This window comes from Oryctolagus cuniculus, chromosome 2 (assembly GCF_964237555.1).
Source record: "Oryctolagus cuniculus chromosome 2, mOryCun1.1, whole genome shotgun sequence".
Taxonomy (NCBI): domain Eukaryota; kingdom Metazoa; phylum Chordata; class Mammalia; order Lagomorpha; family Leporidae; genus Oryctolagus; species Oryctolagus cuniculus.
This window is the reverse complement of record NC_091433.1, coordinates 21,153,795-21,173,825: the sequence shown is the minus strand read 5'-3', so window position 1 is coordinate 21,173,825 and position 20,031 is coordinate 21,153,795. Positions and strand designations below refer to the sequence as shown.

Genomic DNA, 20,031 nt, shown 5'->3' with positions numbered 1-20,031 from the left:
CCAGCTTGCAGGGTGATTCCTCACTGGCATCTGAGAACCTAGCTTCCAGAGTGCTCCCAGAGCATAGGAGTGGGTCACTGACTGGACAGTCTGGCGTAGGCTGAATGTCTGTCTTGAGTTTGGGGATTGTGGGAGGCAGAAGGCGTCTACGTGATCAGCCCCCAGGAAGAACCTTGGATGCTGGGCCTGTAATAAGCTTCCCGGGTAGGTCACATTTTACACATGTTGTCAACACCCATTGCTGGGAGAATTAAGTGCACACCTTGTGTGACTTTCCATAGAGAGGAACTTGGCTTGTTGGTTCCTGATTGCCTCTGGAATTTGTCCCGTGCGACTTTATCCTGTGCTGCATTTGCTTTGTATCCATTTACTGTAATAAAGCCCAGCTGTGTCTAGGTCTCATGAGTCCTTCTGGTGGATCACTGAACCTGGAGGTGGTCTTGGGGACCCCCAACATAGACAGTTGCCTGGGGTGGAGGTGGATAAAAGATTCGTAATTTAGTGTCCCCCAAAGGCCCACATGTGGAAGACTTGGTGGTCCCTAAAGTCTTAGGTTAATGGTTGATGGATTAATGTTAATGGTCAATGGATTAAGGGTGGAGACTTGGTGCAATCCTGCTGTCTGGTAAGTGGGCCCCGTGGGAGGTCTCTAGGTCATTGGACGCCTGTCTTCAGGACATCGTTCTTGCAAAGGGTTAGTTACAAAGGGGAGTTGGGCTAAGTATCTTTCTCTGCTTCCTGACTTGCCATCTGCCATCCTCTGGCCTCCCCAGATACCTAAGCCAATGGGGTAACCCCTTCTTGGGCCGTGAACCTCCAAGACTGTAAACCAAAATAACAATAACCCTTCTTCCTTCCTAAACAGTTCCTCTTGGCTGTTTAATTGTAGCAAAGAAAAATTGTAGCAAAGAAAAATTTAAATGCAAGATTTAAAAAGGGACATGAGGGGGCCAGCACTGTGGCGCAAAAAGCGATTAAGCTGCCACCCGCACATCAGAATGTCGGCTCAAGCCCCAGCCACACCACTTCTGATACAGCTTCCTGCCGATGTGCCTGGAAAAGCAGCAGAAAGTGACCCAAGTACTTGGGCCCCTGCACCCAAGTGGGAGACCCAGATGGAGTTCCTGGTTCCTGGCTTTGACTTGGCCCAGACCTAGCCATTGCAGCCAGGAATGGAGTGAACCAGAAGATGGGAGAAGATCTCTCTCTCTCTCTCTCTCAACTGCCTTTCAAATAAATAAAAATAAATCTTTACAAAAAGGTAAAAGATAAATAAAAAGAGATATGAGGAAATCCCTGTGGCACTAAGGATGCTGTCTGTCTTGACTGGAGGCAGACAAGTGCGCATGCACATAAAAATATCACTGAGCGGCGCACTAGAAGCACCTCCCTGTATGCTCGCTACTCCTCAAAAAACTGATCTGCAAAATGCACACAAACCTACCCGGTCAGCCCTTACTCCATGCAATCAGCATTAATTGATGGCCTACTGTATACACACCAAGGGAATGCTTTTTTTGCTGTTAAGGAGGGGACCCAAGACAGCCAAAGAGGCGCTCCTGCATTCAAGGGGCCTGCACACTGGTTAGTGAGACTGCCCACAAGTGCTGGGGCAAGGACGGTTTTCAGAGCCTCCTCCCAGCTCTCACGGCCAGGCTGCACTCCTTCGGTTTCTCCTTTTCTGTGCCCTTCTCTCGCACTCCGTACGTGCAAGGCAGGCGGATGCTCCCAGCCACGCCCCGTCCCTCCGTGCTGCTCTGCTCCACGGTGCGAGAGTCTCCTGGGGACCCAACCTCAGGCCCCATTGGAGCTATCATTTTGGGGACGCCTCATGTAATTATTACTCAAAGTCCCATAAATCTGCTCCGGACTGCCTTCCTCCTCCTCAGGTTTCCCGGAGGGGCCGGCTTTCGCTCTCCAGGTCAGATACTTTGCCTTGTGAAGGGATATTGTAAATAAAGATGAATTGTGGAGCGGCGGGCTGTGGTGCTGCCACATCTTTAAAGCGGTGTTACTGCCGGAAGATTTGCTGCTCTAGAGGGAGATGTCTGCGAGAGCAAAGCAAAGAAGGCAGCAAACGCTCAAAGCAGCGTATGTCCATACGCTTAAGGACAAGCCATTGTTTGCAGTTATTGGACAGCTAGAACAGTGGCCAGCACAGAGTAAGTGCTCATTAAATATTAGCCCTCATTATCTGATTGACAGACAGCATATAATCTATTTGTTTTGTTTCCCTGTGGTAGACTTTGATCATTGACGACAACATGTGTGTGTGTTGGGGGGTGGGGGGGGAGGGAATGTGTGTTTGTGCAGGTGCCCGCACATCATGTGCGTATGTGTGCTGGCATGCATGTGTGTGCATGTGTATGTGTGTGTGTTGGGGGGATTTGTAGACTTAAGGAAAGTCTGACTACTCATCCCTAGAGCTTGCCACTAGTTGTGAAGGAACACACCTGCAGCCGCTGAGAGCCACAGGCTAATTCAGGACACCGACTCTTCATCCTGGTGATGGGGCATATTTTCTGGGACTACTAGGAATTCTGTGACCCATTGGATGAGACATGCAGGTAGGAATTCTTAGGTCAGATATTTCACATTTTATGTGTGCTAGTCCCTGAGGGGACTTAGAACATATTTTACCAAATCACGAATTTTCTACCTTCTATTAATACATAATTATTTCATACTTGCTGATCTGATTAGTTTAAGCAGTTTGCAGATAAACTGTGTTTTCCTATTACCAAAGAGAAAAGTTTGAATATGCAGGCTAATAAAATGATTTCTGATTTTTAAATGCAATTCTTAATTACTTCAAAGCCACACTTCAGTCTTAGGCACACACTCACACAACTTAAGGAAAAATATTGTGTCTTCTCTCACTTTTCTGACTCCATAAATAATATAATTTTAGCAATACATAGCTCATTTATTGCAAAGCAAGTCATGAGAAACAGCATTGTTATCCTATTTTATAGATACAAAATTAATTATATCAAATGTACATCAATATAAACTTGATGGCTTTTTAGTAACCTATTTTATATGATGCATTCTATAGTTTTTTCCTCAGTGATTTTTATTATAAGATCTTCCAAAATGAATCTTTAGATACTTAAATTGAATGTAAAGTCATTCTTTTGATGACAAGAAATAGATCTAATTTGGCTGATTGGTTTGAAAGTTAAGTCATTTTAAGGAAAATGCTCATCAGTTGAATGAGCCAAATCTATAGCTCCAAGATTTGGACAAAGGTTTCTTTAAGGCACATATTGAGATGAAAGCATTGATGTAACTCTACCATAAAAGACACATAGAAATAACCATTTCAATTTTCTTGAGTCACTCTAGACTAATTTAACAAAGTGTCTCTAAGCGAAAGGATAACAGGTAGCACTTAAAAGGAACCCCCTTTTTCATAAACTTCACAGAGCAAGACGTAACTTCTGAATAATAAATACTTTCTCAAGTTGACTGGTTTCCAATTATTTCCTTTCAACAAGATTGAAGGAAGAACTAAGTAAAGTGCTAGATCTTTAAGAATTATTTTATGGTTTGGGCATACCATGCAGAAGGAGTTCAAAGATTTGATGGTCAGTGCTTGAATGTTTTGGTCAACAGTGAACTGCACAGACGATGGTGGTCTCATGAGATTATAAAGGGCATGACAAGTTCCTGTGGCCTAGGATTTTATTTTATTTATTTATTTTTTGACAGGCAGAGGATTTCATTTTTTAACCATGCCTTTATACTTAGATGTGTGACTACTACTGTGTTATACGTATCTACTTCTTTTCCTCTTCCTCTCTCTCTGTCACTTTCAAATCAATAAATCTTAAAAAAAAAAAAAAGGAAGGACAAAGAGCATAGTCAATCAACATTGCCCTTCAGAATACTTTGCTTGATTTTACTAAACGTGACTCTTTTCTCAAAGCATTCACATGAAACACACAGAGCATTAACAAGGCCTGTTCTAATTGTTTTAGAATATTAACTTTTTTTTTTTTTGACAGGCAGAGTGGACAGTGAGAGAGAGAGACAGAGAGAAAGGTCTTCCTTTGCCGTTGGTTCACCCTCCAATGGCCACAGCGGCCAGCGCACTGCGCTGATCCGATGGCAGGAGCCAGGTACTTATCCTGGTTTCCCATGGGGTGCAGGGACTTTTAAGCCTCATAAAAACCCTATGAGGTATGTACAGATTTTCCTCCATTTAACAGATGAGCAAACGAAACAGCTAGCATAGGGTAGACGCAGGACTTCTAATTCAGTGATCTCTTTTTTTGGAAAAGGGAAGAGAATAGAGTTACTCCACTCCCTGCATCCATCACTCCAGGGGATACTCATCAGCTGCACCCCCGCCCCAACCTCCTATGCCGGAGCCGTCCCTGCTCCTGTTTCTGCAGCCAGCCCCTACCTGGCTGACTGGTGCCCGGGCTTGACTGTGGGCATCCTGAGACTAGCCTTCTGAGATGCCGGTGGAGCAGAATTTCAGTGACCTGGTGATGGACCCTGACCTTGGCGCTCTGAGTCATCCTACGGACGCCTCCCTCAGAAGCCGGGGTGGAGCCCCCGGGGAAGGCTGGGTAATTGGTATTGCAGGTCACTGGTAAAAAGCCTCAGAAACACCAGAGCATCCCAAGAAATTCTTTTTCCTGGCTTCCTCCGTACAAGCTCACATTAATTCCAATCTCAGATGTTTGCAGTGGGCAAAACGCTCCTCACGGTTCCCTTTACAATAATGAGGAAAACATTGCACCCTGATGACGCTGCGGCCGAGGAGAAAAGAAAAAAAAATGCTCTCTGCGCTCTCCTGCCCTGAGCTGCCCCCGACACAGACAGTTGTGTCCAAAGCAGGCAAGAACTTGGAGGGTGGAGGAGACCTCAGCAAGCCGGCTGCTTTGCCAAAGGAAAACCACTTTGAGAATACCACCCATCTCCTAAAAAAATAATCCCCTCTCCCTAACGCAGCTCGACCACCTAACAGTCTTCTCGGAGTATTTAGATAGCTTGGACTCCACCCCCGTGCTTTCTGGCGAGCTAGCAGGGACATGTCCGTGCAACCCTCAGAGCTGTGAACCAAATGGGGTCCACCCCACACCCTGGCCTGGGGCTGCGCGCACCAACCTGCTCTAGGGACTCACAAAGACTCTGTCCTTTGACCTACACTGGGCCAGGCTCCTCTCTGTCTCTGCTTGACTGAGCCTCCCCTTGGGCTTCCTCCTCTGTCCTTGCAGAATCTAGTGAGATCCCTGCTCAGTTGCGGATGCAAAGGTCCCTCACCCTCCCTCCTTATCACCTGGTCTGCCCGCAGCAATCCTATTGAGCCGGTTTAGATAGGAACCCCCAACCCTGCTATTTTCTCTCAGTGATTTTCCATTCTCTGCCCTCCCCCACTCTGCTCCTTGGTTATAAATCCCTACTCATCCTTGTTGGATTATGAGTTGAGTTCAAACTCACTCCCTCACTGCATGGCCTCAGTTCCTATGTCTACAGCCATGACTCTCTTCGATAAAGTTGGCCCCCGCCATCCTCTTAAAAGCTTCTTAAAAAATATTTAATTTAATTTATTTTAATTTGATTTAATTGAGGGAGGAAAGAGAGACAGCCCTCATGTATCTGCTAGTTCATTCCCCAAATGCTTGCAACAACGAGGACTGACCCAGGCTGAAGCCAGGATCTGGGAACCCAATCTGGGTTCCCCATCCAACCTAACAGGCACGCAAACATTTAGCTGTCACCTGTTGCCTCCCAGGGTGTCCATCAGCAGGAAGCTGGAATCAGGAGCAGAGCCAAGATTCGAATCAAGACATTCTAGTAAAGAACGTGGTGTCCCAACCATGTCTTTAACATTATGAACCCTGGCCCCTGCCTTGTCATCTTTAACGAGTGTTTGGAAACTTTAACTTTTTCTTTAACAGGACAACAGGATAAACCAGCATAGGCTATGAGTCTTGATAAGGAGGGCCCTGTTTTTCAAAGAGCTATGCCAGTGCCAGGTACAATGAGACAGACCTGTGGATGATTCTGTAGGCAATTATTACTGTGAACTCGAGTTCTGACCCTGTACTGTCCCCAGCCCTGTAAGAAGGAATTAAATGATAAAACATGGTAGCCGGGTGGGGTGGGGGGATTGAAGAGAAGGGAAAGGAGAGAGAATGTTCTTTGTGGGCTAAGGTTATACAGGGAGACGGCGTAGCCTTGGGGTGGGAGAATTGAGGAGGGACAAGTATTGCTGGGGTTTATGAGTTGGTCCTCATTAGTTTTGATTTGAAAGATGTAAAGCGGAGATTAAGACATTTTCCCAAGTTTCCTCTGGCTGTTTAGATTGTGCTTCTTTGGATGTTAGCTGGTGCTGATGCTGGACTGGCCGGGCAGAGTTGCAATGAGAATGAGCTTCAGAAAAAGCACGAGAGAACCCTTACTGATAATTCAAAACACGTATCCGCCGATCAGGTACCTTTCTAGGGTTTCAGAGCAGAGATGGTGAAGGGGGCACGGTAGGCTGTCTTTGTACCGCAGGAAACGGAACGGGCAGATGGAGTTCATCTACTGCAATAGCTGAATCCGAACCCCTCCCCGACCTCTGCCCTTGAAAACGGCCCATGTAACTCGTCATCAAATCAGATGAGAGAGACTCCTGCCTTCAGTGTTCTGCCTTGTAGATTTTCAATAGATGCCTATTCATGAGGAATTACAGCTTAAAATTTAAATTTAAATGCATGTTTGTTGAAGTGAAAGTGCCCTAAAATGGCTTAGACTGAGTGTAATAAATTAAAAATTCATGCAACGGAAGATGACCCAAGTGCTTGGGCCCCTGCCACCCATGTGGGAGACCCGGATGGAGTTCCAGGCTCCTGGTTTCAGCCTGGCTCATGTCACTGTTGTGGCCTTTGGGGAGTGAACCAGCAGGTGGAAGATCTCTCTCTTTCTCTCCCTCTCTCTCTGTAACTCTGCCTTTCAAATATATAAAATAAATCTTTAAAAAAGTTAAAAAATAAAAATTCAAGCATATTTTGAACTTTTAAGTGAGTTCAAAAATACATATGGAATATCTGAGCAGTAGTTTTAAAAATAAGGTTGAACAAATGTATTTTTATGAAATCCTTCCAACAGGGTAAAGCTCTCTTTGCCTCTCCCGCCACGTTCAGCTTTAAAAGGAGCTTTTACAGTGTTTGTTTCTTCATTAAACGACTATTTGGGGCCTCACCCTATGCAGAGCAGTATGTCTAATTTGGTGAAATGCTAGGTGGTGACTGCTGACTAGAGCCCCCATAGGAAACAAAGGATTTTCACATGAATTATCTCGCTAGAGCCACACAGTGCAGATGAGTTGCAGATTTTCTGCTTTTTTAGTGAAAGAAGGTGCAAAGTGCCTAAGTGCCTCGCTTAGGGTTCCACATGCAGTAGCAAGTGTGGAGGCAGCATTTGAACTTGAGCCTGCATCAACCTGCATTTTGGGCTGAATCACCATCCCCTCCCTCTCCCCTCCCTTTCCTAGGTCGAAGGCTGAACCCTCAGTACCACCGAATGTGAGTGTTTGCCTGTGCAGCCTTTAAGGAGGTGTGAGCCCATTAGGGTGGGCCCTAACCCAGCCTGCCTGGTGCCGTTATAAGAGGAGGCAGAGACACCCCGGGCACACCTGCACAGAGGAAAGGTCACATGAGGACACAGCCAGAAGTAGCCATCGGCCAGCCGAGGAGAGAGGCTGCAGAGGAAGCCTGCCGACCCTTAGAGTTCAGACTTTGTCTCAAAGTGCGAGAAGGTAACTTTCTCTTGTTTACGTCGCTATCGGTGATATTTTGTTTCGGCAGCATACACCGCTGCACCTGCGTACACCACCACACCTGTCGCACTCTAGTACTGGAAAAGCCAGTTGTGCCCATTGATCCAGAGTCCAGTCCCTTAGGGTGAGCGTTCCTAACCCCCAAATCCCAAATCCCAAATGCTTCAAAATCCGAAAAGTTGTGAGCACCGACCTGATGCCACAAGTGGAAAATTCCACTCCTAACCTCACATGATGGATCACCGTGACAATTCAGGGGCACGCCAAGTGTCGTATGAAGTCCCTTTCTGGTTGTGTGTACAGGGTACCTCCTAAGGTTCGTGGAGAATGTGCAGTATCTTTTAATTCCATTGTCCATGAACTTTTGAAAGTACCCCCATAATAAGGTATACATGAAACATAAATGGATAGTATGTTTAGAATTAATATTACTCAGCTGTAAAAAAGAATGAAATCCTGACATTTGCAACAAAATGGATGTAACTGGAGATCAGTATGGTAACAGAAATAAGCCAGATCCGGAAAGACAAACATCACAGGTTTTCTATTTGTGGGAGGTAACATAGAAAGAATATTAAAATTATGTGGATGTCATTCATTTGGGATTTAGCTGTAAATATTGCTTCACTGAGTCACATGATGGAAATGATGATACATCTTGTTTCTTCATGTTAAGAAAATAAATGGGGGCTAGGGAGGACTCTCGGGGTGCTGGTACCACTTTGTTCTTAATCTGATTGTTGGTTCTAAGTGTGCACAGAGCGGGCCAGTGTTGTGGCATAGTGAGTAAAGCCACCACCTGTGACACTAGCATCCCATAAGCGAACCAGTTCGAGTCCCAGCTGCCCCACTTCTGATCCTGCTCCCTGCTAATGCCCCTGGAGAAAGCATCAGAAGATGGCCCAAGTGCCTGGGCCCCTGCACCCATGTGGGAGACCTGGCAGAAGCTCCTGGCTCCTGGCTCCTGGCTTCTGACTAGCCCAGCTCCGGCCATTGCTGCCACTTTGGGGAGTGAACCAGCAAATGGAAGACCTCTCTCTCTGCCTCTCCCTCTCTCTGTCTTTCCCTTTCTCTCTGTGACTATGCCTTTCAACTAAATAAATCTTAAAAAAAAAAAAAGTGTGCATAGAGGACAAACAAACTCATTTATCTGTATACTTACATGCATTTCCTGGTATGTGTACTGTATTTAAATGTTTAAATAATATGGAAAAAAAAGAGAATTGGGTTCCACCCCCAAGATATCTCATGAATGTGTGAATAGTCCAAAATTAAAAAAAAAAAAAACAAACTGTATGGAGCCTTTCTGGTCCTGAGCTGGACTTTGTACTCCGACTCTGCCTCCAAATCATTATCTCAACCCTCTTTATCGGGACTTTTACAGCCTTGGGGTCATCCGTTCTCCTTTGCTGCTGCTTCCTTCCTGCCTGCACAATTTTTCAGGGGGTTCCAGGATCTTCAAAGCCCAGAGCAAATGCCACCGTCCTCCCGACCTTCCCCGTTCACTCTGCTTCTCGTGATTTCTTGCTTGAGGTTGGGAGAAAATACAGCCTCTGGAGGCCGATGAGCTGGGTTTGAATGCCCGCTCCTTAGGAGCTCTGTGACTTTAGGGAAGCTCTTTAAATCTCCTAAGCCTTACCGCCTCCATCCCATAATACTGACTTTGGGCGAATAAACAGGCTAACACCTATAAGGCCCCTAGTGAGTGTCCCTCCGTCTCTGAGGTTGTGAGTATCCCATGTTCTTACTAGTCAAACGGCTTTATGTCTTTAATAATTCTTACTATCATGTAATTCTTTTTCTTACTTCTTAAACTTTTCATAATATTCTGTCTGTCCCAATCTAAGAACATGGAGTCTCCTTACAATAAACGTGATGCATGGGGGCCGGCATTGTGGCATAGTGGGTGAAGCCGCTGTCTGGACTTCCAATTTCTCTGTATAAGCTGCTCATTTATGGTGTTTTATTATAGCCGCACAAGCAACTGAGATGGGCCCAACACCACCCCTTCCCTAAGATCTGAATACTTGTATCATATACACAGCTGAGTGATCAGGTTCATGGTCAACGTTTCACAGACTTCACGTGACCCTAGAAGTCTGTGCAGGAGTTGGACCCCATCTGAGCCTTGAGCCACTTCTGTTCCTTGTGGGGGCTCCGGCCACACTGGTGACCTGGAGACACCTCTCTTCCCAGAGGAGCCCTCACAAAGCTTTCCAAAGACAACAATACAGAGAAAGCACCCCTCCTCCTGCCAAAATGCAGCCAGCCCTCAAGCGGAAGACGATGGCCGGCCCCCGTGCCACACCACTGATGCTTTCAAGACATCTGCCATTGAAGGGAGGGAGAGGAGCAGCCGCCTGCCCGCCTGCCACCTCCACCGGCGGTTGCCTTTGCTTTTTGCACCACTGGGTGTCGGGGCTCTGGTTACAGGCTGCCCCCTTGCTGCTCCACCCGGCAGGCAGCACGTGGGGCCCAGGCACAAGAGGGGAGAAGGACCCTTTAAAGCTGCACCTCGGCCTTGGCCTCCAGACCCAATCCTCCGAAATGTGGGCTTATGTAACTTATTTGTTTATTTTTAAGCAAGCCCCGTCCAAGTTGAGAACACTTAAGACTCCCTTTAAGAGGAAATTTGGAACCCAACAGTATCATTAACTAAATCAGCAAGCAATGGTTCTGTAAAAATACCAAGCGGCGCAGTTCAGAGGCCTTTTATCGTTGTGTTGCAGGCGGAATTACATTGTGGGCTGGTTTCTCTGAAAATTGTTCCTGGTGTTTTGCCTCTCTCTCTCTCTCTCTCTCTCTCTCTCTCTCTCTCTCTCTCTCTCCCATAGCCTGAGTCTAACAGCAACCTCCTGTACTTGCAAGGGAATCTCAGGATCCTTGCTCTAACTGATCCCAGAGGTTTCTCAAAACGTTGTGTGGCTGCATGGCGGGCCCTCGGTGCTCTCCCTGGAGGAGGGTGAAGATAAGACACGCGCTTTGGGGTCAGAGCACATGCCGTTTTCCATTAGAGTCCAGCCTTGGGGGGGGGGGGGCAGGTGCAAGGTTGCCTGCAGATGTGTGTGAGGGCGCCGTTCACGGCGAGGCTATTTCTGTTAGGGAGAATAACGGACATGTTCAGGAGGGGAGAGTTAAATACGCGATGGCCGTTTCAGCGTGTTCATTGCAGTCATCAAAGCCATAGAGCCTTTGAAGCGTTCATGATTTGTTAGGTTAGAAAGGGAAGTGGGGCACAGTCGCCACGATGTAAGAGCTCCATCACGCTCATGGCGTGCACAGAGACTCGAAAGAGATTTCCGAAGCTCTGTTTCCGTGCCACGACACCGGGGTCGTCACTTTGCTCTTCTTACAGTTTTTAGCATTTGAAAACCTTTGTACAATGAGCATTTATGCTTTGATGGTCAGAAAATAAAGGAAATGGGGGTAAGACAGCTGTTGCTGGTGGCAGATTTTCTTTTTTTTTTTTTAATTAAAAAAAATTTTTTTTTGACAGGCAGAGAGGACAGTGAGAGAGAGACAAAGAGAAAGGTCTTCCTTTTGCCGTTGGTTCACTCTCCAATGGCCGCCGCGGCCAGCACACCGTGCTGATCTGAAGCCAGGAGCCAGGTGCTTCTCCTGGTCTCCCATGGGGTGCAGGGCCCAAGCACTTGGGCCATCCTCCACTGCACTCCCTGCCCACAGCAGAGAGCTGGCCTGGAAGAGGGGAAACCGGGACAGAATCCGGCGCCCTGACCGGGACTAGAACCCGGTGTGCCGGCGCCGCAGGTGGGGGATTAGCCTAGTGAGCCACGGCACCGGCCCAAGCAGATTTTCTTTCGATGTCAGTTTCCTTGCTCCACTTCCCTCCCCTCTCCCGTGGCTCCTCCAGGAGAGGCCGAGATGTTCCCCTAGGCACAGAGCCCCAGCAGTTCTCCGTGTGGCCCAGGGCAGCCAGGGGCTGCGTGTATCCCAGGCGGATCCCTGTGTGCAAACCCACAGACCTTCCCAAGTCTGAGAAGGAGGACTGGGATTTGGAACCCCATCTTCCATCAAGAGAAAAGTTCCCAGGGACCCCCGTACCCCTCTAGGATAACGCAAGCTGGAGCCCAGACGGATTTCTTCCGGGTCTGGTGAGGTGGCCCGGTTCAAGCAAGGCAACTGGGCTGTGCAGGCTGAGTTTGAAGGCCGGCCAGCCAAGAGAGAGGCCTGGCTCGCTGCTGGGGCCGGCCAGTTCCTTCACTCCTGTGGGTTTCCTTCGTGTGCTAATGACTGCAACATGACTCGAAGCTTCTTTTGGAGCTGTGTCCCATGACCTCACGTAGCACAGCCTGTACACTGGGGGTGAAGTGCTCCCTGCAGGCGCCGAAGGGGAGTGTTGGAGGGGACTTGAGACCGGAGTGGGAAATGAGCCTCTTCTTAGGGGAGATAATAGTCATGGAGAAGTGTTTAGCTACCAAGTGTGGCGAGAGCTCAATTCCATCGCTGTGGACTGATTATCTCTGCTGTGAGATAGGCACCTGAGAACCTCCCCAACCTCCTTAGAGAGTGCCTCAGTGTCCTCCATATGCACCTGTCTATTCCTTGAGTTTAACGCTTGGATTCGGGGTGGGGTGGACATCTGTAAAGACCTTGGAAACCATGTCCCTTGCTGTGTGCCCTTAACACACACACACAGTGCTTACTCCATCTGGTGGTGTTGAGGGTGGGGGTTGGGGAGAGTGACAGCACAGGGCCAAGTGGGGCCAGGATGGAGACGCTGACCCCAGGGAAACCCCTTCTAGGCCCCGTTCTTCCACCGGCCTCAGACAACAGGGACTTTCCTGGAGGTGAATTTTCTTTTCGAATGAACTGGGGGTGGTGGGTGCCCCAGAGATCTCAGGGCAATGCCAGGGGAACCTGGGGAGGAGCCCATGTGGATCTCTCTGCTCCTTCCTCTGGTTTTCTGTTCCCTGCTTCCTCCCTGCCTCCTCCTCCCATCTACCCCCTCAACCCCCACCCCACTGGAATCCCCTCTAGCTTAAGCCTCCCTCGGTGTGTGGGGCGGAGGCGGACAGGTGGCGGGCTGCTCTCGAGCCTCTGTGGGCATCATGAGCTGTCAGGGCGCCCTTGGAACCTCAGCGTGTCATTTTCCTGCTCTGAACCTCTGAATTCCAGGCGCGGAGCTCAGCTGTTGTCGGCTTCAGGGAGTTTTTTCCACCAGGATTGCAATGTGGGCCAGGACCACGCGGGTCTGCATAAGGCACGCTCCGTGCCCTGCGGTTCTACTCTCCCTCCAGTCCAGGCTGGAGAAGACGGGGGCCTCTGCCCAGAGCCGCAAAGTTTCGGATTTCATTACAGCGAGAAAACACCCGGAGGGAGCCCATGGCACACTCCCCGCATTTCCTGCTCTCCTCTCGGCAGTGTCTTTTCTCCATATCCCCTTCCTTTTATTATTTACCAGTCTTCTTTAAGTGGATTCACCTTCTAAAATTTCTTATTTATTTTTAGGCAGTGATATCTCTGAAATCTAGGCTTTGGTGTATGATAAAGTGCATTTCTCTCCTAAAACAGGGAGATAAACATATGCTATTCCAGTTTTAAAAAATGCTCACTTCCGCATCACTCCTGCATGCGGTTGTCTGAAGTGCGCGTCCTCACCTGGCCTTGCTGTTAACAGGGGCCTGGCCGGGGTGAGAATGTGACTCCACGTCAGGCCCTGGACTCAGGACAGTGCGTGCGTTAGCTCATCAGTCTTCCCAGGAGCTCTGTAAGGAATGTATTATCAGTGGCCCCATTTCACAGATAAGGAAACTGACTCAGAGAGGCAAGGGTCATATCGCTAGCAAGTGAAACCCAGATTCCAATCTCAACAGTCTGAGCTCATAATCCATACAGCCATCTCTCTCTCTCTCTCTCTCTCTCTCTCTCTCTCTCTCCCCCACTTCTTGGAGCAAAGGAGCACAGGTACAGATACCACCATTTGCCAGGAAGCCAGCCCACCAGCCAGCATCATGTTAAAGGAGGACTTGATTCAGAACTTAGTGGGAAGAGCGTCTCTCCCAATGCATGTGGTCCCCACCTTGCAGAGGGGCTGGATTCCAAAGGTTCATTTCAAAGCGTTTTCCCAGGACGCCTCTCCGGGGCTGCCGGTGGTGCTGCGTACACACCTCTCCTATCTCACCACATTGTCTCTCACATTGTCTCAGCCCTCCCCAGGCCAGGGAACCTGCCCTAGTTATTCTGATAGCCCGGCACTTAGTGCCCAGCCCACGGAGACATGGAGTATACATGCGTGCTATTAAATGACAAGTCGTTTGTTTGGAACTCAGCACGCATTCCCCCCAAGAGCAATGCATTACAAATGAGAGTGGAAGCCTTGTGTTTCCAACCAGCCCACAGAAGTTTATTTAACCCATTGCATGGCCTCCCGCGAGCACTCAGAAGTTTTCTGGAGCTGTGGGTGGGACAAGAAGTGGGTGGGGAGAGAGATAGGAATCTTTCTTCTGCTTTGCAGGGTGTAGGGCAAGACCGAGCTGACACTGTACACGGGTCAGAGTTCATCTCTGAGTCCCTTCAAACTGTCCTCTTCCCTTTATCTCCCGACTGTGTCGTCGCTGTCTCGGATCCCAGTGAGATCCTTAGCCTCAATTGTTGCTCCTCTCATCAAAGTTCCCCTTTCCTGGGTGAAACCGATTTTCAGCGGGAAAAGCATCTGTTGGAGTTAATTCTTGCTAACTTGTGAATGATTGCCCCTGAAGTCCCTTTACCCACTCCGCACCCTGACGGCGGGCTCAGGACTGCTGATAGCACAGTAGTTAACATTGCGACTCTGAGACAGAGCTGGATTTGAATTCTGGTTCTCTCTCCAAGTCCTGGGCCTAGATAAATAATAGATCTCCTAAACCCAGTTCTCTCATCTGTAAAATGGGAGTAATTGCAGTTACGAAGAGAATTTGGCATTTAGCAGCATTACCATATGTCAGGCACAGTACTAAGGACTTCTACTGGTTGATTTGCTTTGTTTTCACATCAGCCCCATGAGGTAGATATTCTTAACTCACAAAGGAGGGCGACATTCCAAAAGCGATTTCTAACAGCAAATGCAAATGAATTATCTCTAATTTTCTGCCTTCTGTCTATTCGAAAGCCTTCCAGGCTAGACCGCAACACCGACAAGATTCCTGGCAGCATGGATAGGAGGGGACAGTCCCTCCTGGGGGTTGCAGAGCCGGGGCTGCTGTCAGATCACCCATGAGTGGCCAGTCCGTTCCCTTACCTGGTTCCGGTTTCCACAATTTCCTCCCCTCCCCAGCCTCTGAATGTGCGGAATCTGCAAGTGGTCCAAGTTGTTTGCTGTCCCCTTTCTTTTCAGAATTTTTTTTGCACACAGCCCCTGGCAGCTGCGGGTGGCGGCAGCTGTTGGCCTGTATGGGACCTCTGTCGTCTGCGAGTCAGCGCCTGTGTGTATGCAGCACAGCTACCACCTGGCAAGACATTTCGTTCCATGTGTGTGGTTGCAATGTTTCCTGGGATGAGCTCATGAATGCAGGAGGATGCAGGGGACCATGGCAGGATGCTGCTCCCCAGCCCCTCACTGCGCTCAGCCTTGCAGCCAGACATTCTGGGGGCAGCGCTAGCCTCCGGCTTCGCAGGGGGCTCTGAGAGCCCATGGAGGGTATGCATGGGAGCAGACCCCACGGTGCAGTCACGGAAAGCAGCGACTGTGCCCAGGGCAGAAGGCGGGTGGCAGGCTCGCAGGGGGTGTCACACTTCACCCCTCTGGACTTGGGTTTCCTTTTTGTCCAGAGAGGAGGCTGCACTGCACTCTCTCTGCTCCCTTTGAGCTCCGAGGGTCTCTGACAAGCTCGCTGACACAGGGAGCTGCTCAGTCCTTGTAACCTTGTCACCTGGGCGTGGGTGGTCTGTGACGACCTGTTCAGAGCGTTCCTCTCCCTTCGCATGGAGAACTTCTCTCTTACGTGAACTATACATTCCTTGTTGTAATTTGAGATTCTGCGGCTGTTCTTAGGCCTTCCCAACATTTGGATGGCGTTCTGCCCTGTATCCCTATCGCAGGGCTATGTTGTTCGTGGGGTAGGGGCGTTTCTATTTGAATCTAGAGGATTTGTTTCCAGAGAATTAGTAGCTGTAATTTTCTATCTTTAAAGAATATTTATATCTAAGGAGATTTTTATGAATTTTGACATAAAAACAGGAAGGAAAATTGGACTCATTTTTCCATGTGAAGGGAGGCAGGATGGACCACATCAAACACCTTTGACAAGATCTCACAGATGGGGGCTGGCGCCTGCAGTGCCGGCATCTCATATGGGTACCGAATCAAGGAGTCCCGACTGCTCCACTTCCGAGCCAGCTCTCTGCTGTGACCTGGCAAAGCAGTAGAAGATGACCCAAGTGCTTGGGCCCCTGCACCCGCGTGGGAGACCCTGAGGAAGCTCCTGGCTCCTGACTTCAGATCGGCTCAGCTTGGGCCATTGAGGCCAACTGGGGAGTGAACCAGGGGATAGAAGACCTCTCTATCTCTCTCTCCTTCTCTCTCTGTGTAATTCTGACTTTCAAATAAATACATAAATCTTCTTTTTTTAAAGATCTCACTGTTACTAGGTGAGGAGTCGTGACCCAGACCCAGGTCCTTAACTCAAGCCAGGAAACCATGTATGAGAGGACTTCAAAAAGTGGCTTAAAAGATAAGTTTGTTTTGTGCCCAAATAGTTTTGGAATCTTTGCATGTTTTTTCCATAGTTCATATCCTACATAAACTTGTTGAAGACACCTGGTATTGATAGAAACTATCACTTGCACCACCCAAAATAGCAGCTACCCTTCCCGAGTTTCTGCTACATCCCAGGCGCCTTACCTAGAAGTGCCTCTAAACCTTACAGCAACTGCGGAAGCGAAGTATTACCATTCTCAGCGCAGAGATGGGAAGAGTCGCTGTGTGGTGAGATGAGGCGCTTGCCTGATGGCTAATTTGTGTCCAAGGCAAAATTTAGACCTAAGCCCATTCTTTGGGTGGTGCTACCTCTTGCATGAAAACTGGTATAGCTTAACCTTCGGGAATGTTTAGGGTCCCACGAATTCCGGTTCCATAAAATCCCAGCTAACAAAAGTTAGTAGTTGGTCAAGTCACACAGAGGCAACCTACACCTCTCACACCTGCCCTTATGTTTTCCTGTCATGGGGCCAGTGCTGTGGCGTAGCAGGTAAAGCCTCTGCCTGCAATGCCAGCATCCCATATGGGTGCTGGAGAGTCCTGGCTGCTCCACTTCTGATCCAGCTCTCGGCTATGGCCTGGGAAAAGCAGCCAAAGATGGTCCAAGTCCTTGGGTCCTGCACCCACATGGGAAAACCAGAAGAAACTCCTGGATCCTGGCTCTGGCATGGTCCAGTCCTGGCCTTTGTGGTCAAATGGGGAGTGAATGAGAAGATGGAAGGTCTCTCTCTGTGTCTGTCTCTCCCTCTCACTCTGTTACTCTGCCTCTCAAATAACTAAAAAAAAAAAATTCAAAAAATTAGTTATGCCTCATTCTGCTTCTTGGACTTTCTTTTCTAGATTTCATTTTCTATTTTTAAAATGACGACTCAAAGTGATGACTTAACACGCTGTGCCACAGTACTGACCCTTAATTTCCATTTTTACAGCATTTTGTTCTAGGCCCTCTCAAAATGCCTCCCCTTCAACTCTAAGAGACAAGCATTTAAAGTGGGTATGGGGCCGGCGCCGCGGCTCAACAGCCTAATCCTTCGCCTGCGGCACCGGCACACCGGGTTCTAGTCCCGGTTGGGGCGCCGGATTCTGTCCCGGTTGCCCCTCTTCCAGGCCAGCTCTCTGCTGTGGCCCGGGAGTGCAGTCGAGGATGGCCCAGGTGCTTGGGCCCTGCACCCCATGGGAGACCAGGAGGAAGTACCTGGCTCCTCGCTTTGGATCGGCGCTGTGCGCCGGCGCACTGGCCACGGCCGCAATTGGGAGGGTGAACCAATGGCAAAAAGAAGACCTTTCTCTCTGTCTCTCTCTCTCACTGTCCACGCTGACTGTCAAATAAATAAATAAAGTGGGTATGGGGCTCTTCATTCGAATTTGATGATGTGCAATGGAAGAATGGGAGGATTCTAGCTTCTCCCCGGTTTGCCTAACCCAGATGATTCACATATCCAAGACCGTTTTGTAATCATTCCTAATCCATTTTTCTGGAGCTAACCTTTGCCATTGTATGTGTTTAATTTATATTCTTTTTTTTTCCCATGGAAAAACCCTCTTGTTTATTTGATTCAACAAAAATAAAATAAGCTGCATAGGAACAATTTTAAAGTCCTGAGAGACGGCAACTTTGTTTTGCGGCTTCGGTAGCTGATACAGCATCTCCTTGCCACCCCACCCAGCCTTCTCTGTGGACCGCAACAATGCATTCAGAAGCCTGTTAGCGAATACAGGAGTTTTTGAACACTTTCCCACTGGTTCTCGCCTGCTCATTGCCCGTCATGCCTGTGGCTACAACAATAACCATCATGATGCAAAATGCAAAAGGAAAATCCCAAGAGGAAAAACAGAAATGAAAACCAACACCAAACAAACAAAAACCCACTTTTGCCTAAAGGTTTGGGGTGAAGTCTTCATTCCCCACCCAGTAGCAAGAGGCAGCTAGCACCCTGGGCGTCCACAGCAGGCACTGTCACTCGGCTGGTGCCTACGCCCTGAATCACATCTGCCCTTGCACAACTAACACAACTTTAAGGTTTTCTATGATAATTCATGTTCTTAAACTCTCTAACTTCATTCCCAAAGCCCTGCTCTGGGGGCCAGAGCCCAGAGCTTAGAAACCAGTTGCCTTGTTTCCCAAGTACCCAGTATACAGCAGGTGCTTAGCAGTTGGGTATTGAATGGATGTATGCATGCATGAATGAAGGCATGGATGAGTACCGCTCTTGTTTCTCAATTAGATGGACCACTTGGCAGACAAGCAGTACCCAGCATGATACTTTGAGAGAGCAGCCTGCTTCCATATCAGCAAGCAACCTGACCAATGTCACCTGCCAACAGATACATTATTTAAAAAGACAGCATCTAGCATTGTAAACTCCGAAAGCCACCATGGGTGCCTTTGATTCTAGAAAATTCTTTGTGGTTCTCTGCAGGGCTGAGCAAAAGTAACTACGGGGCTGGAAAGATGTGAGGAGGCGTGAAGGGGCCCAAGAGACTGAGCAGAGCTCACGGCACAGACAGCTCTGCCTTTACAGCCCGGGCTCACTCTGCAACTGCATCATCTGTGGCCTCCCTGGACCCACGGCAGCGTGACCAGGACCTGGCCCGGACGAGATGTCAAGGGCAGAGTTGGTAGCAAGGGTCATAAGCTACTTTGTTGTAAGTCGCGAGCTAAAGCAAGCTCAGGAGTGGCGCGGGCACCATGATGTGACATGGAGCCTTTACTCACCTCAACACTGCTGGGTGGAGCAGTCCGATCATCGCAGAGAGAAGCCCTCGGGGGTGCAGGTTCTCCTTGGGGCTCTGTAGAAAGAGTTCGTCTGTTCCCTCCGGGGGCTGACAGTTGCTTAGCCTGCCAGCAGGGGAAGTGAAAGTGTCAAAACAAAGAGGAAGAAATTCAACATTCTCTCCAAGGGGAGAAACGCAGACATAGCCTTTTTTCTTTGATGGGGGCGGGGGGGGGGGGCAGTGTGAGTTCGGAAGCGCTTTGATTATGGATGGCTCTGTGTGCAGGCAAATGAGAGTGAAGCTTTCTCGCTTCTTGTTTTTCCTTAGTGCATCCTGAAATCCGAGACCTGAGCTGTACCTAAGAGCAGCCAGGGAAACAAATCACAGAGGGGAAAAGGATGATGAGGGGGCCACCGCTGCTTCGCTTAACTGGATTGTGCTTCTGAAAAGTATTATAACTGGCCGGCGCTGCAGCTCAATAGGCTAATCCTCCGGCTGCGGCGCCAGCACCCCGGGTTCTAGGGGTTCTAGTCCCAGTCGGGGCGCCGAATCCTGTTCCCGTCTCTCCTCTTCCTGTCCAGCTCTCTGCTGTGGCCCAGGAGTGCAGTGGAGGATGGTCCAAGTCCTTGGGCCCTGCACCCGCATGGGAGACCAGGAGAAGCACCTGGCTCCTGGCTTCAGATCAGTGTGGTGCGCCGGTAGAGGGACATTGAGAGAGAGTCAGAGATTTGGTGATTCACTCCCCAAGCAACTACAACAATGGAGCTGGGCCAGCCTGAAACCAGGGGCTGTAACCTCTGTCCAGGTCTTCCGTGTGAATGGCAGGGACCCAAGTTCTGAG

The 20,031-nt window shown here is 48.9% G+C and overlaps 1 protein-coding gene across 6 annotated transcripts in view; it reads right to left on the bottom strand.

Moving 5' to 3' along the window:
- RBPJ (recombination signal binding protein for immunoglobulin kappa J region) overlaps nucleotides 1-19,484 on the bottom strand; it is a 228,878-nt gene extending 209,394 nt beyond the window's left edge. Inside the window, exon 1 of one of the 6 annotated variants that reach the window (XM_008274779.4) lies at nucleotides 19,192-19,484. Coding sequence is in view for 2 of the 6 variants with exons in the window: in XM_070068115.1 (XP_069924216.1) it covers nucleotides 19,192-19,223 (32 nt within the window). In the remaining 4 variants the exon portion in view is untranslated. The remainder of the gene's footprint in view (nucleotides 1-19,191) is intronic. The other 5 variants (XM_070068115.1, XM_070068109.1, XM_070068114.1 and 2 more) reach the window with 5 other exon arrangements.
- Between the last annotated feature and the right edge of the window lie 547 nt (nucleotides 19,485-20,031).